The sequence below is a fragment of the Sceloporus undulatus genome, chromosome 1, assembly GCF_019175285.1.
Source record: "Sceloporus undulatus isolate JIND9_A2432 ecotype Alabama chromosome 1, SceUnd_v1.1, whole genome shotgun sequence".
Classification (NCBI taxonomy): Eukaryota; Metazoa; Chordata; class Lepidosauria; order Squamata; family Phrynosomatidae; genus Sceloporus; species Sceloporus undulatus.
The window spans coordinates 184,725,033-184,740,283 of NC_056522.1; the positions used below are offsets into that span (position 1 = coordinate 184,725,033).

Consider the following 15,251-nt stretch of genomic DNA (forward strand, 5'->3'; position numbering starts at 1 on the left):
AGCAGAACAAACTTTCTTGAAAGCAGAATCATGGAATTACAGAAGCTAAAGGGGACTTTTGGGCCATTGAATTCAGCCCCCTGCTCAATGCAGGATCTCCAGCTAAAGCATTCCCAGCAGGTAACTGTCCAGCCTCTTTCTGAAGACGTCCAGAGAATGAGACCCCACCACCTCTCCAGGCAACTGTCAAATTGCTCTCACTATCAAGACGTTCCTTTGAATGTTCAATCAAAATTTACTCTTCTGTAGCTTACAACCATCAGGAATGGTCCTATCCTCTGGGGCAGCAGAGAGAACAAGCTCAGACACTCTTCTTTGTGAGGTATTTAAAGAGTGAAATTATGTCACATGTGTTGTTTTCACATTTTAGAGACAAATGGTGGCGCAGTGGTTAAATGCCTGTACTGCAGCCATTCACTCAAAACCACAAGGTTGCGAGTTCAAGACCAGCAAAAGGGCCCAAGCTCGACTCAGGCTTGCATCCTTCCAAGGAGGGAGCTAAAATGAGTACCCAGACTGTTGGGGGCAAATTAGCTAATTAGATACTTGCTAATTAGCTTACTTGCTGTTCACCGCTATGATCTTTGGAATAGCGGTATATAAATAAAACAATTAATTAATTAATTATTAACATCCTAGCAGCTCTATGGATAGGTATTACTGAACTACATCAAGATTTATGACCAATGTTAAAATTGTTTTTTTCTTTTTGGTATCCCAATTCATTTTCATTCAACCCCCATAACTATATGACTATGCACATATCTGAGACCTGAATAATGTACTCTATCAATGTATCCAAAGTACAATGTATTCCACAAAAATTTATGTTGTCTTAAAAGCTGCTACCAAACTTCTTTGTTTGTGTTAAAATCTTCCCCTTCTTTTTCTGCTGAAGCAGACTAGCATGATTATCTCTTAGAAAAAGTATTTGTCATGTGTCATTTTTTTTAAAAAACCCAAACATCCAGAAGGTGCCTATTGGCAAGATTAACTGGTATTCCATATTGTATGCCATGTGTTTTACATCTTGCACTTTAACAGTCATTGTACGGAAATAAAGATGTCCAAATGCAATCTGCCATGCAAAATACAATTTTCTCTCATAAACTGTGATACAATTAGATACAGAGGATGACCGCATGTAGGCAGAATTCCAGTTCCACAGAGCATATATTTTAAACCTGGCAGTTGCAGTCCAATGACATCTGGAGGCTCACTTATTTTTTATATCATGACATTCACAGATAAGGCAGTACACAGAATATTTTTTTTTAAAAAAAGCAATAACAATATTGCTTTATCAAAAAGTAGAATGTATCCAAAGTATAGCATGGTTTGAAAATATATATCGGCATTTCAGCTGTAGTGATTATAGCTAACTGATAGGTTATACATACTCAGTCTTCTGCGCTGATAACTGGAAGAGGCCACATGAGTACTTGCCTCATCTGTCTAATCCTCTTTTCCCTAGCCTGTTCATTCCTTCATTGCTTTCTTTTTTCCTTCTATGTGTCTCTCTGCAGCTTCCCTCCAACCTTCCCTTCCCTTTTCTATGTGACTCAAATGTAATAAGCAACAGGAAAAGTACAAAACTCAAGAGATAAGAGGGGGTTGGCTTGTAGAAGGCTGGGTAGAAAAACCGGGAGAGTAGTCAAACATTTCTTTTTTTAAAAAAAAGCTTTAAAAATCCTTGCCCAACGACAAAGAAATGGGGTAAGATGTTGCTCCTTTTTGCCCTTTCGAAGAGAATAACAATAGCCATAGTGCAAAAGCTCAGCTGATTTCTCTGTCTGGGATATTCATTAAGACCTTGCCCAAGTATTTCCTGTAAATTGCTTGGCTCCCCTTTGAGGCATTCAGCAGGTATATAGAATGCCAGTAAATTATCTTGCAGCTCTGCAGGACTCCTTTGAGTTGCTAATAGGATATAAATAATCCAAGGTGTCTAGCGAGAAGACAGGTGGTATTCATAATACAGTGGTTGAATTTTTCCCCCTTAATCAAATAAGTCCCTAGCCTGAATATTTGCTTCACCTTGTGAAATCATAAAATAGTTGAAATAGCTTATTCTCTGAATTTTTTTTAAAAAATCTCCCAATAATCACTTCTTAAAAAACTCACACAATCTGCACAATAATATTCTTACACTCTTTTCCTACATTGTAAAACATTGTTCCCAAACTTTGGTCCTCCAGAGGATTTGGACTTCGACTCCCAGAATCCCCAGACAGCCTAGCCAACAGTTGGGAATTCTGAGAGCTGAAGTCTAAAGTATCTAAAGTACCAAAGTTTGGGAACCAATGTTCTAAAATATGGCCTAAGTTGGAAGAGTGTGATTTTCCCTGAAACAATGGGTGAAGGTGCCCCATTGTTAAGTCCATGAGTGGCCCATGTTCTAACAAATTGTATAGATTCAGTTCCTGTTACAGCCTATCCTAGCCATTTCCAACTTAGTGCCTTCCACATGTTCAAGTACCACTCTCATAATCTTCTACCATTAGCTATGTTGCGTTTGGGTTAGATTCAAATTCCAAAATATCTGGAGGGCGTCAGGTTGGGAAAGGCTGTCCTTGCAATCGTTTTTTACACACATACATTGTCAGCATCCATTTTAAATTAAATTCAGGATTAAATAATAAAATACTGTTAACTGCCCTCAAGTCAGCCTTGACATAACCCCATGAATGAGAGACCAAATCCCCCTATCATCAACAGCTCTGTTTAGTTCTTGCAGATTCATGGCTGTGGCTTCCTTGATTGAATCCATCCATCTGTAATGTGGTCTTTCTCTTTTCCTGCCACCCTTTACCTTAGTGGGATGACAAAGGATTGATCAGGAGTGTTCCTGCTAAACTGGGACAATTGAATGGCATATGTTTGGTCAACTCAGTGTTTCTATTCAGTACTAATCACAAATATTGCTCAGGGTGTTCTCTGTGGTTACTGCACAAGTTGGAATCTCAGCGTTGGAAAGAGGGCACTTTCATACTCTTATTACTGTGGGAGATGTAATTTTTTCCTCCTCCTGACAAGTGATGGGTAATGGCAAAAATGGCATCTCTACAAGTATATTACTGAATGATGAATAGTCACAGGGAAGCCAATTCATAACCATATTTGCCAAACTGTAGCTATTCAGAGTGTCAAGGGGACAGGTAGGAACACCTTTCAAAATTACTGAGAGCACTGGTTTATTTTCCTTTTGGGCATGTCATGCTTGTTAGCATGCAAATTCACTTGCCACGCAAAGAAATGTTAATTTGTATTTTCACACAAGAGCAGTGTTGCAAGAAAAGTGGCATGCCACTTATGTCAACATTTTCTAAATAGCCCTCAGCAGCTGATTTTCCTTAATTGTGAACAGAGATTTCCTTCCTTTTCTGCCAGTTCCAAGGTAGTAGTATATGAAGCGGGAAAATTTTGTTCCCTTAATTTAAAAATATCATAATTGCCATCACCACTTTCACTGCCATCATCATCAAAGACAAAAAAGGTGATATGGGAATATACTTCTCCCAGGAGATATTTCAGATATTCCTCTCAGATAAATGTAATGTTATACATATTTCTCATACACAACTCAGGAAATCCTTGTTCATGTGCCTTCCTTGTTCCTCACTTCCATTATTTTTGTCCTCTCCTCTGACTTTCTTTTTTGCACAGAAAACAGTGCATTTTAGACAAAACACATTGGGTTTTTTTTTGCACAAAAATAGCAAAAAATAAAATAAAATGCAAGTATTCTCCTCACCTTTAGACTTATGTCAACTTCTTTCTGAGTAAGCAGAGAAAAGTAGTACTACATACAGTGGACTCTTGTTATACACTGAGGTTTGGTTCCAAGATCCCCCGTGAATAACAAGATCTGTGGATGCTCAAGTCCCATTAAATATAATGACAGAGAAAAAAGGTGTCCCTTATAAAAAATGGAAAATCAAGTTTTGATATTTGAAATTTATACTTTTTTTTGAACATTTTCAAACCGTGGATGCTTGAATCTGTGTATAAAAAATCTGTGTATAAGAAGGACTGACTGTATAAGAATGAAGGGGGAAAAAATCACTCCGTTTGTATTTCCTGATATAGTTTACAAAAATTAACATAATTCAGTATTTTCACTTTTATTAATTCATCAAAGCAGTGTGCCACTCAAAAATGTGAGCAAAATACATATATGGGAGCAATTGCTTATACTTATGCTTTTGTGTGTGTGTGTGTGTGTGTGTGAATACTGTGAATAATTTTCAAATCATGGAAAGCAATTTACAAAATCTTGTATTGGGTTACACTGCTTGCATAAATACACATACCGTGTTAGGGAAAGAGTGTAGAAAATGTGTATATTAGAAAAAATGTATGTGAAAATGCATACAAAAATTGAAGAAAGCAATGTTTAAGATGGAAAAATTGGAAGTTGCACAAAATCAAATTAGAGATATTTTGCAAGCATAAAATACACATCTATTTTATCTATTATTCCAAACTGAATGCTACTGATAAATTTTCTGGAGAGTTTTCAAAAGGAAAGAGTGGGATAGAAATGTTCCGGTAATATTTGCTATCACAATTTTTTGATTAGCTCTTAACCTAATGATTCAATATTTGGCAGTAACTCATGTCCTTGAATTTTTTTCTTCCTGCTCTTGTTACTAGTGTACACTCCACTCCCGCTTTGAGCAAACAGCCTGAATGTTCTCTATGAACCTTAACCTTGTTCTAAGTTTTATGATTACCCTTTCCCCTTCAGTTCTTTTTCTTTTATACCACTTGACCTTTGGAAGCTGCAATCCTATATCCATTGACTCCAGGAGTAAACTGCACTGAACTTAGTGTAACTTATTTTTGAGTAACGTGTGTAGTACTGCACTGTAAATCTGTTTGTCAAATTTGCTGGCAAATTTGTCAAACAGGATTCTTCGGGATATGTTCATGCAATCACTATAAAATGCTAACATACACTTGACATGAGCTCCTCATTTATGCTTCAGCATTGCAGATAAATGCTGGATGAGGGAAGAGCATCATAACGATGCAGTCAATGGCTGCACTTTCATAGTAAGGGAGAGACAGCTACAATTATCCTATAATGAATAAAATCTGTAAACTCAGATTGATGGTTATTTCAGCCGCTGACAAGTGACAAGTGACAGTATAAAACTGAGTAATATTTCTGCACAGTTCTACATACAGTCCACAGCTCTCATGATTATTAGGAATATCATTTATACAGCTCAATGCTTCAAAGGTGGGATTAATGGAAGGATTGAAATTTGCAGGCAGTGGGATTTGTAACATAGGTTTCTTAATTGGAAAATAATGGAATAGTTAGTGATAGTAATTTGTTTAATTACCAAGAGATAACATCATGGATTAGAGCATGCAAAGGTGTGCTGGGATAGGAGGGTTGGATGAATCAATGACTGTTAGGGTTCCTATCAATATGGATAAAATGAGAATTATTAGTTTTACTAGAGAAGAAAGGCAAATGTTTCACTCACTTTCACTAGTCTCATACTCCATTTCTACTTCTGCTTTTCCTCCTCTACTTCTGGTTCTTCTATGTTCTTTAAAACAAAACCAAGGATCGTTTCAATTTTAGGTGAAAAGCAATTACTCTAAACTAAAATATGACATTTTAAAAACATAACAGCCAGTAACATCTCCCCCAACCCATCATTCCATCTTAATATTCCCCCAATTCATGCATCTTAATGACATCTCTTCATTAGCTCTCTCGTGAGCACATGCATCGGCAAAGAAACTCCACTGCCCCTTTTAATGCCTCCAAAGAAAATAATGTGTTCTCCAGATTACAGACATATATTTCAGTGAATTGTTTGGTTAGAAAGAAGATATGGCCTCAGGGATCACGTCAATCCTCACAGCAGAATACAGACCCTTCCATCATTTCAGTTGTAAAAGCAGAGATTGCCTTCTTATGTGGCTAAAGTCTAGCATGAAACCCTCTCTAGACACTAGAGTAGCCAAAGGGGAACGCCAACATTCCTGTTTTAAAATCAGTACTTCAAGTGACAACATGGTATAAAACTGGCAGAATATTACCTTTTAACAAATATTTTGGCTATCTTGACACAAATTTCACAGTAGTACAAACACCAGAGGTATCAGGATAGGAATAATAATTGATGGGCCAAAATCATGAATAACAACTTATTTCTCAAAATATGCTCCTTTGAATTTTTTTTTGAAATTTCTTTTTTGCTAAAATTTAATTTAGTTACCAAAATGAAAAGAAAACTTATGTGATTATTTATATTTTTTCTAACTGGTAAAAAATTGTTTCTTTGTTGTGTTGTCCAAACATACAATAAATAAGCAGGGTTACACTTTTGGGTTGAAGTGATTTGAAATACGGAGATTAAGGATGTCATTTATACACATACTTGGCAGGAAGTCCCAACAAACTGAATGGGGCTTATGTTTCAGACTTCCAGTAGATAAATGGGATGCACAACCCATATAAGGATCCTGTCTTTTGCTAACAGTAAGGCGTGGATTCATATTCTTAACCCATTTATAAATCCAAACCTAGTTCATGCAAAACATTACACATACAGCTGTTGATCATGACCCCCTGAAAACACATCAGATATGGCTGGACAGAAACTGAGTACACTACAAGATTAACTGTCCACACCAGCAGACGTTTCTATGTCACAAAATGAATTTGCAAGATTTCATCTTCATAGACACTGCTGCCTGGTTTTGCACAATATTCATCTGGGAACCATGCAGGGAAATTTTTTAAAATGTCTGCTTCACAGTATCACAAAATCTCCAGATTATCAGTTTGAAGAACATGCATTCAGTGAAAATACTTTTCTTCTGTTACTGCATACAATTTAACAGTAGAAAGAGTAACATCTAACAAACAACTTTATGCCTGGTATTTGTTAATCTTTGCTCTATTTTAACATAACACTCTCTTTACTCTTAGGTTTCAAGTTGCAGATATATTGGCGAACAACTGATGAGAGATAGTTTTTGTGGGTTTTTTGGGCTATGTGGCCATGTTCCAGAAAAGTTTCTTCCTGATGTTTCGCCAGCATCTGTGGCTGGCATCTCCATCGCCACAGATGCTGGCGAAACATCAGGAAGAAACTTTTCTAGAACATGGCCACATAGCCCGAAAAACACACAAAAAACTATGGATGCCGGCCATGAAAGCCTTCGACTAAACTGATCAGAGAATTGTCCAGGGTTTTTTTCCCCACAAGAAGAGGGAATTTACTAAGGTCATTTTGAATTTTGATCCTGTCCTCTGGGGTATTAGCTACTCCTCCTAGTTTGGTGCCATCTGCAAATTTGATAAGTATACCGCCAATTCTGTCCTCCAAGTCATTGATAAAGATGTTGAATAACACTGGCCCCAGGACAGAGCTCTGTGGGACCCCACTGGTCATTTCTCTCCAGGATGAAAAAGAGCCAGTGTTGAGCACCCTTTGGCACTGGTCAACCAATTACAAATCCATGTAACAGTTGCCTTGTCTAGCCCACATTTTACAAGCTTGTTTGCAAGACTGTCATGGTGAACTTTGTCAAAGGCCTTACTGAAATCAAGATATACTATATCCACAGCATTCCCTTCATCTAACAAGCTGGTCATTTTATAAAAGAACAAGATTAGATTTGTCTGGCATGACTTCTTTCTCTGAAACCCATGTTGACTTTTTGTGATTATGGAATTGCCTTCTAGATGTTCACAGACTCTTTGTTTAATGATCTGCTCCACAATCTTTCCTGGTATTGATGTCAGACTAACTGGATGATAATTGTTGGGATCCTCTCCCCCCCCCCCCCCCGTTTTTGAAGATGGAGACGTTTGCCCTCCTCCAGTCTGCTGGGATTTCTCCTGTTTTCCAGGAGTTCTCAAAGATTATTGCCAATGGCTCCGATATTACATTTGCCAGTTCTTTTAATACCCTTGGATGTAGTTCATTTGGTCCTGGAGACTTATATTCATTTAGATTAACCAGGTATTCCTGTACTATCTCTTTACTTATTCTGTGCTGAAATTCCTCTATTCTGTCCTCTGCTCCATTATCCTCAGGTTGAGCATCCTCTTTTCCTGTTCTGAGAAGACTGAGGCAAAGAAGGTGTTGAGTAATTCTGCCTTTTCTCTGTCTCCTGTTAGCATTTTGTCATTTTCTCCACACAGTAGCCCTACCATTTCTTTCTTCTTACTTTTGCTGCAGACATACTCCCAAAAGCCTTTTTTGTTGTTCTTAACCTCTCTAGCAAGCCTGAGTTCATTCTGTGTTTTAGCTTTTCTGACTTTACCCCTACATGTGCTTGCTATTGGTTTGAATTCCTCTTTGGTGATTTCCCCGTTTTTCCATTTCTTATACATGTTCCGTTTAATACTCAGTTGAACGTTCCTTAGTCATCCATCCTGGTTTCTTGAGACACCTCTCATTTTTCTTCCTCACTGGAACTGTTTGAAATTGTGCCTTCAGTATCTCCCTTTTGAGAAACTCCCATCCGTCTTGAATTCCCTTCTCTTTTAGTATTCCTGACCATGGGATCACCCCCAGTATTTCTCAAAGTTTGCTAAAATCAGCTTTCCTAAAGTCTAGAATGCATGTCTGACTATGCCTGGCTTCAGTGTGCAGAGACGGGGAGGAAGAATTCCCCTCCGAGAGACGCCAGAGAGACTGATTTTAAAGACAGTATAGTCAGGGTTATTCAATCAAACTGAAAACTTCAGCAGAACACCCTTAATAAAATGTAATGAAGTACAAATATTATTAGCTAAGCAGAAAATCATAATCCAAAAATCATTAAGGACTAGCAGTAAAACAGACAAACAAAACATTCATACTAAACAACCAGCAAAACCTGGGAACATTATGTCTTTGTACTACAAACTCCAGAATTGTAGTTCATGAATTGTGGGCAATTCTGCAGTCCAAACAGACAGATACATCTTCAAAGACCTAACAAAACATGTAATTTTATATATAGCCTGGGATACTTATTACAAAATTTTAACCCAGTGCTCACTGGAATTGGTTTTATAGCCCCAGCACCACTGATGTATTACCAAGCTGCCATTATTCTGTTCTGTTTTGAATGTCTGGACTCCCATTCAGATCACTGCACATATTCTTTGTGGTGTTTTCAATTAATGTCATTATTATTAAATAATGTCATTATTATTATCATTCAGATGGCAAGGCTAATCCTGGAGTCCTAAGATGAACCAAAGTATATCTGAAGCAACAATGAAGAAATAGCAAGCAAAACAAGCCTTTACACATATTATTATGCATTAACTAAAGAAGTTATATGAGCCCTTTTCCTTAGAGAGTCATTTACATGAATATAGTCTAGTGCTTTTACTATACACAGATGCATAATATTAACAATATAATTTGCCAACAGATATTAGTCATCTATTGCATTCAGCATGGAATACACCAATGGGACCATAATGCTGCCAGTGTGATTCCATGGTGTACAGATCCCTGGATCTTATTAATAAAAGGCATACACAAAATAGAACAAACACACTTAGGACTTTATCACATGGGGGAAATTGGGGGTTTAAAAAGGCATTTTCCTGGGACAATCGTATGACCGTGGCAAAGATTTTCCCACAACGTCACTATTAGAAAGGACTTATCCTGGGAAGAACCAGGAATGCTCCACCAGTGAATCATTCATGGGGAAAGCATGCTGGCTTAAACAGTGCTGTGTTTAGCATATAGTGCTGAAGTCATATGGAAAACATACTTAAATGTCTGTAATAACAGGGCTGTAATAACAGTTATTTCAGGGCTGTAATAACTGAACTGGAGACCAAGCTAGAGGGACTGATGAGAAACCTGACTGCAGTACAGTGGTACCCCGGGATACGAATTACCCAGCTTACGAATTTTTCGGGATACGAAAAAATCCCATAGGGATTTATTGTTTCGGCTTACGAAGGTTTTTTCGGGTTACGAAAAAACCTCGGCGCTATTTCGCCACCGGAGGGCAGCAGAGAGCTATTTTTTTCCATTAGCGCCTATGGCAATTCGGCTTACGAAGGTTTTTCGGGTTACGAAATTAGCCGCAGAACGAATTAATTTCGTAACCCGAGGTACCACTGTACTGGGTCTTTGGCCAAAGCCCAGTGAAAATGTTGCTGTGGGAGGGGAGGGAATTCTGTTTGTGCTGTTTATGCAGCACAAACAGACAGATGAAAAGAGTGGATTCCTTTCCTTTGTCAGAGCTTGTAATGTCACCTTTTGGACTTTACTTCCCCAAATCCTGCAGTCATCATGGTCACTAGCTGGGAGATTATGGAAAAATATAGTTTTTAAAAGTACCATTTGCAGGTTTTGTCCCTACTCACATTCTTCCCCTGACAGTCCAGTTCAGCTGCTAAGACTCCATGACTACAAGGAAATTCTGCAGAGAGAAGGTGGCTAAAGGGGAGGAAGGCAGTTGCACACGAGAGAAAGAAGGAGGTGGCAATATATCTGCTCTTTCATTAAATGTTTTGCTTTAAATCAACCCCGCTCTGTTTTATGGGGAATCAGTGGAACCCTGGTTGTATTGCTCTACCAGTCTCCCTACTTGTGACTTGAACATGTCAATGTTTACATAGGATACAGCAGCCATTTTAAATGTGGATAAATAAATATGCTAAATATTGTCACTGTCCTTGTGCAGAAAAACTTAGTGAAAATGGACAATGGCATGTTAAGAGACAAAAATATTAATGCGTACATGTATGCGTATCCACATGTATGATGGAGTGGATTTCACTGTATTCTCACCTGTACTATTTATTACCTTTTCTAAGCAACAGAGAGACCATAATAGCAAATTGTAATGAGATATTTCAAAACAAGTTCTAGCTGAGATCCATCTTGCCAAATGGGATAAGCTGTTTTGACGGCTCTCAAAAGATGGCTACCATTCTTTCCGGCATTATCTGTCGCTACATTAATTCACTGCCAGATTAATTGTTTTCTTATGCCCTGATTCTTACAACAGCAGCCTAATATTGCAAACTTCAATGGTAAGCCCTGAATTAAGATCCACTGAATTAAGTAGAATTTGTCAAGTCCACATTTATGTTCCAATGAGTCCAGCTGGGACTAGCAATTGCATTTAGATCTTCACTCCTTTCATCCTAAATCTCCTCCAATTTTTCTTTTTCATGTGCCCTGCATTGCGTAGCATAATATTTTAAATCCTTCCAGTCATCTTCCTTTCCTTTCCTTTCCTTTCCTTCCCTTCCATCCTTCACAATCTACTCACTTTTCCTGCCCTGTCCTCTCTTAACCTACTCTTTTCAGAGATTAAAGGTGAAGTCTTTGCTTACAGCACAATGCCCTTGATTTTTTTTTTCCTGTGCAGTCTTGAGGATGGAACATTCACTTATAAGCAGAAAGGAAACTGAGATTCTCTCTATCTGACTTAATATTATTTTTACCAAGCTGATTGGGAAAGTGTAGATTTATATGTCTAGAGGATTTCTGGAAATCAAAGCTGCGAGCTTTTCAGTTTCATTTTAAATACATATTTCTAAATTCAGGTAGCTTCTTACAGACAGCTCTTCATGGCCCAGTCCTGTCACCAAGTTCACCTTTGCAGTATTCCATTTGCATCCAGCTGACATTGATTTGTGCTGCCAGATGGCTAAAGATGAAGCACAATTGCTCAATACAATGTCTGACCTACTTATACTCCTAACAATCTGCTGCAGAATACCTGGTAAAAGCACAGCACTTTTAATTGAACATGTAACTTGCTTTCTGAGACAACGTACACGCTCCATTGGGAATAGTCTAGCAATGCAAACAAGAGAATGTCAACATTATCATTGTTCTTGCTGCCATTACTACTACTATTTCAGAGGCATAGGAATGCATGGCAAATAATACTTCCTCAACCAATTCAAGAACAGTACTGTCAAAGAATCACAAATAATAATTTGTAAAAGAATCACAAGCTAGCCTATCACCTATATATAAAGAAATTGTATTTGGCCTAAACATCATGTCAGTGCCCTAGTGCTCTGCATGTGTATGTTTGTGTGTGCCTTCAAGTCACCTGTCAACTTATGGTAACACCAAGGAATCCTCACAGGTGGTTTTGCAAACCACCAAGGTCAGGTATAAAGCACTTACTTCACATGCAGAGGATTCAGTTCTTAGCATTTCCAGAGGCCAAGAGCAAAGCTGGGAATAGGACCACTGTCTAAAGCCAAAGATCACTAGTAAGAGTAGAGGATACTGGAATCAAGTTTTACTGATAGGAAATCATTGAAATTAATGAGACTTTTTAGTTACAACTAAGGACCAGACTCCTGGTAGAATGTGAATAGAATATGATCTGGCCATATATGATTTGAACATATCCATTCCTTTTTTGGGAGAGGATGGTGAAAAAGTCTTCAAAGTTCAAAGAAAAAGGTTTTGCACTTCTTAACTGTATTATACTGAAGGATATGCATTATTAATTGTGTGGACATCCTCTCCTCCTCTTTGAATGTCTTCACGTGGCAGAGGGTGGGCGGATAGGCGAGCAGATGGATGTTAGCTTTTTCCAGATTTCAAGGGGAAGGGGGAGAGAAGGCATGCATTAACTCCTGTTTTCAAGAAACTTTGCAGCATACAGTCTAATAACCAATGGGATTCAGGCAGTAGGTGATTGAAAAAGTACAGTGATAACCTCCATTGGGGATGGGGAGGAATACTTGACAGCAGAACTGGAAGTGTGTTTGTTGTATCCTTTGATTGACAGCTAAAAATAATGGTGTTTCATGTGGGTGATAGAAATAGCATATGTGCAAATAGACAGGAATGAATTCAGAGAAAGTATAGACCATAGGAGTTGATTTGAAGGTGTGAAAATCCACAGCAATTTGCATAAAATATGCACATGTAGACTGGCCCTTAACAGAGACCCTATTGATCTCAATGAACCCACTCTACATAAAACTAACAGTGGATTTAGTTCACTGAACTAAGCGATTTGACCCAGCAGCACAACATGTATTCATATACTTGGACATCAACCAAACTAAACACCATCCATTTATGGCAGTCCATAAGGGTCTTGATAACCCCACTGTTTTTATTGCCTGCTTGGTTTTGCATTTCATGTCCCTGCCATATAGTCAATGTTCAACTAGATGCTCACATGGTTAATTCCTGGACAGTCTTTCTCAGTTTATTGCCTGAAGATGTATTGGTCCAAGCAAAAATGCATTATCTTCTATCACACTAGTACAAACTAAGCAAACAGTCTTATACTTAGGAAAGGGAAATTGCTCTCCAATAATAAGACTGGATTCAAACAGCTTTTGCACAGAGCTGATTTTGTGCCAATGTTGCAACCCGTGAAAACATCCATCATTTTGATTCACAGCACCTTCCACTTTTGATGGATTCTGCTTTTTAGTAGTTTTCAGTATGCTCTAATGGGGAAAAAGTGTGTTTATTTTGATTAAAAGGAGGTGAGGGAAGGAGGGAGGAATGCAATTCTTGGTTCAGCTTCAGACAAAATGTCAGTGAAGAAAAGAAAAACATGATTGAAGAGTAACTCATCAGTGAAGGGAATGACAAACAAATCAAAATGTTTTGTACGTATATGCTACAGTCATTAATTTTCTCCTCTGTTCAGCTTAGCAACTAATTACTATTGTCAAAAAAAGCAGCTCCCATCAACTTCAGCAAATCTGTTTTCAAAAAGGCAACTGCATGAAGAAAAATACTCCCTCATAATACAGGTGAGAGGGACAAGTAAGACTGAGTTGAATTTTTCTGAGGTCTCTTTTGGCTGATGTTTCAGGAAATAAAAAAATCTGCTCTGAAAGCGCAATGCTCCCATAGGAACAACACTCCCACACCAGGCAAAACATTTGCTAAGAGTGCATATGATTTAACAGGGCATCACACTGTGGATTATGTTCCTTCAGAGTGACAACTGGAAGCAAGGCTGCTTGAAGAATTTGACCTTCAAGTAGGTTCAAGTTGAGCCACGCAAAGAGTTTAGCAGCAGAGTCAACAGTGACTCTCTTTTTACATCTCCTCCATAAAGCCCAGCTTTGTGGAACATTCAGGTGGCACTGAAAGTTTTGCCCATCCCAGATGCAGGAACAGAAAAGATGTACAACAAACTGCCAGTTTATTTTTTTTTAACTTAATTTTTGTGCCACAATAAAAGTATTTGCACTTTCACAGCATTGGATATCTTGTGTACATCAAATGGTAACAATGCCAATTACATCCATTTCTGTTCCAGGTTGTAATATGCCACAATGAATAAAGGTCAAGAGAAATGCAAGGGTTGATGTAAGTTCTTTCCCTCCTGCGAGAGGAAAACTTGATATCTCTATTGAACAGTCTACATTGAAGTGGTATGCAAAAGGACTTTTTAGCACCTTTTGAGACTAACTGTATGAAAGACGTTGTAGCACAAGAATTCTTAGACTGCAGTATTTACATCCATTTCTCCCTGCTCTCACATTGTGCTGTCCACATGAGGAAGGGCAAAAGCCCAATGTGAGTAGAGACTGTCTTCATGACGTAAAGTCAGTGCTACACTGAATGTGGGCCATCCTAGCCTTAATTTTTTGAAAATTCAGAGTTTGCTCCAGATCTTCCAGGAAAACCCAGTGTTCTCTGGAGCAATGTATATCAGCTGTTTACAAAATGTCTCACTGTGCTGCTCTCCACCACTACTGCTGCCTCAAATTGTTCCCTTTGAGGTTACCATTAAGCACCCAGCCACGTGATTGATGCTGGGTGCCTTGCTTTTGATTTCAGACAGGGTGACTTGCACCTACTTCCTCAGATTCATAGTTTATGAAAGCTTATGCTTCAAATTATTTCACCCAATTAGTTTCAAATTTGCTACAAAATCCCTTTGCATACTAATATTCCAGACTAACACAGCTATGCCTCTGAATTCCACTTCTATTCAAGTGGCTGCAGCATTTTTGTAGGGCCCAGACTTCCCTTCCCCTCTTATCAAATGAGAGGAGAATTGCATTGCACATGTTAGTGGAGATGTTCACTTTGCAGCTTTAAATGTTGATCCCTTTTCGCAGGAGGTGATGTTTTACACAAAACACTCCCCTTTTTGCTCTAGCCAAGGAAAAAGACAGCAGTAGGGCTTCTTCCAACTCTCAACCCAAATCTGGGCTTGACTTTTTCTCAGTAGTTTGCCAAATACTAGTAAAATGGTACATGAAGTGTTTTCACAAATGCTTACACATAGCTAGA

At 38.3% G+C, this 15,251-nt stretch overlaps 1 protein-coding gene across 2 annotated transcripts in view; it reads right to left on the minus strand.

The window, feature by feature from the left end:
- Positions 1-15,251, minus strand: part of PLCB1 (phospholipase C beta 1) — a 547,711-nt gene that overhangs the window by 21,058 nt on the left and 511,402 nt on the right. Inside the window, exon 30 of one of the 2 annotated variants that reach the window (XM_042445106.1) lies at positions 5,502-5,567. The exons of the other annotated variant lie outside the window; for it this stretch is intronic. Coding sequence (XP_042301040.1) covers positions 5,526-5,567 — 42 coding nt within the window. The 3' untranslated portion in view covers positions 5,502-5,525. The remainder of the gene's footprint in view (positions 1-5,501; positions 5,568-15,251) is intronic. 2 annotated transcript variants of the gene reach the window in all.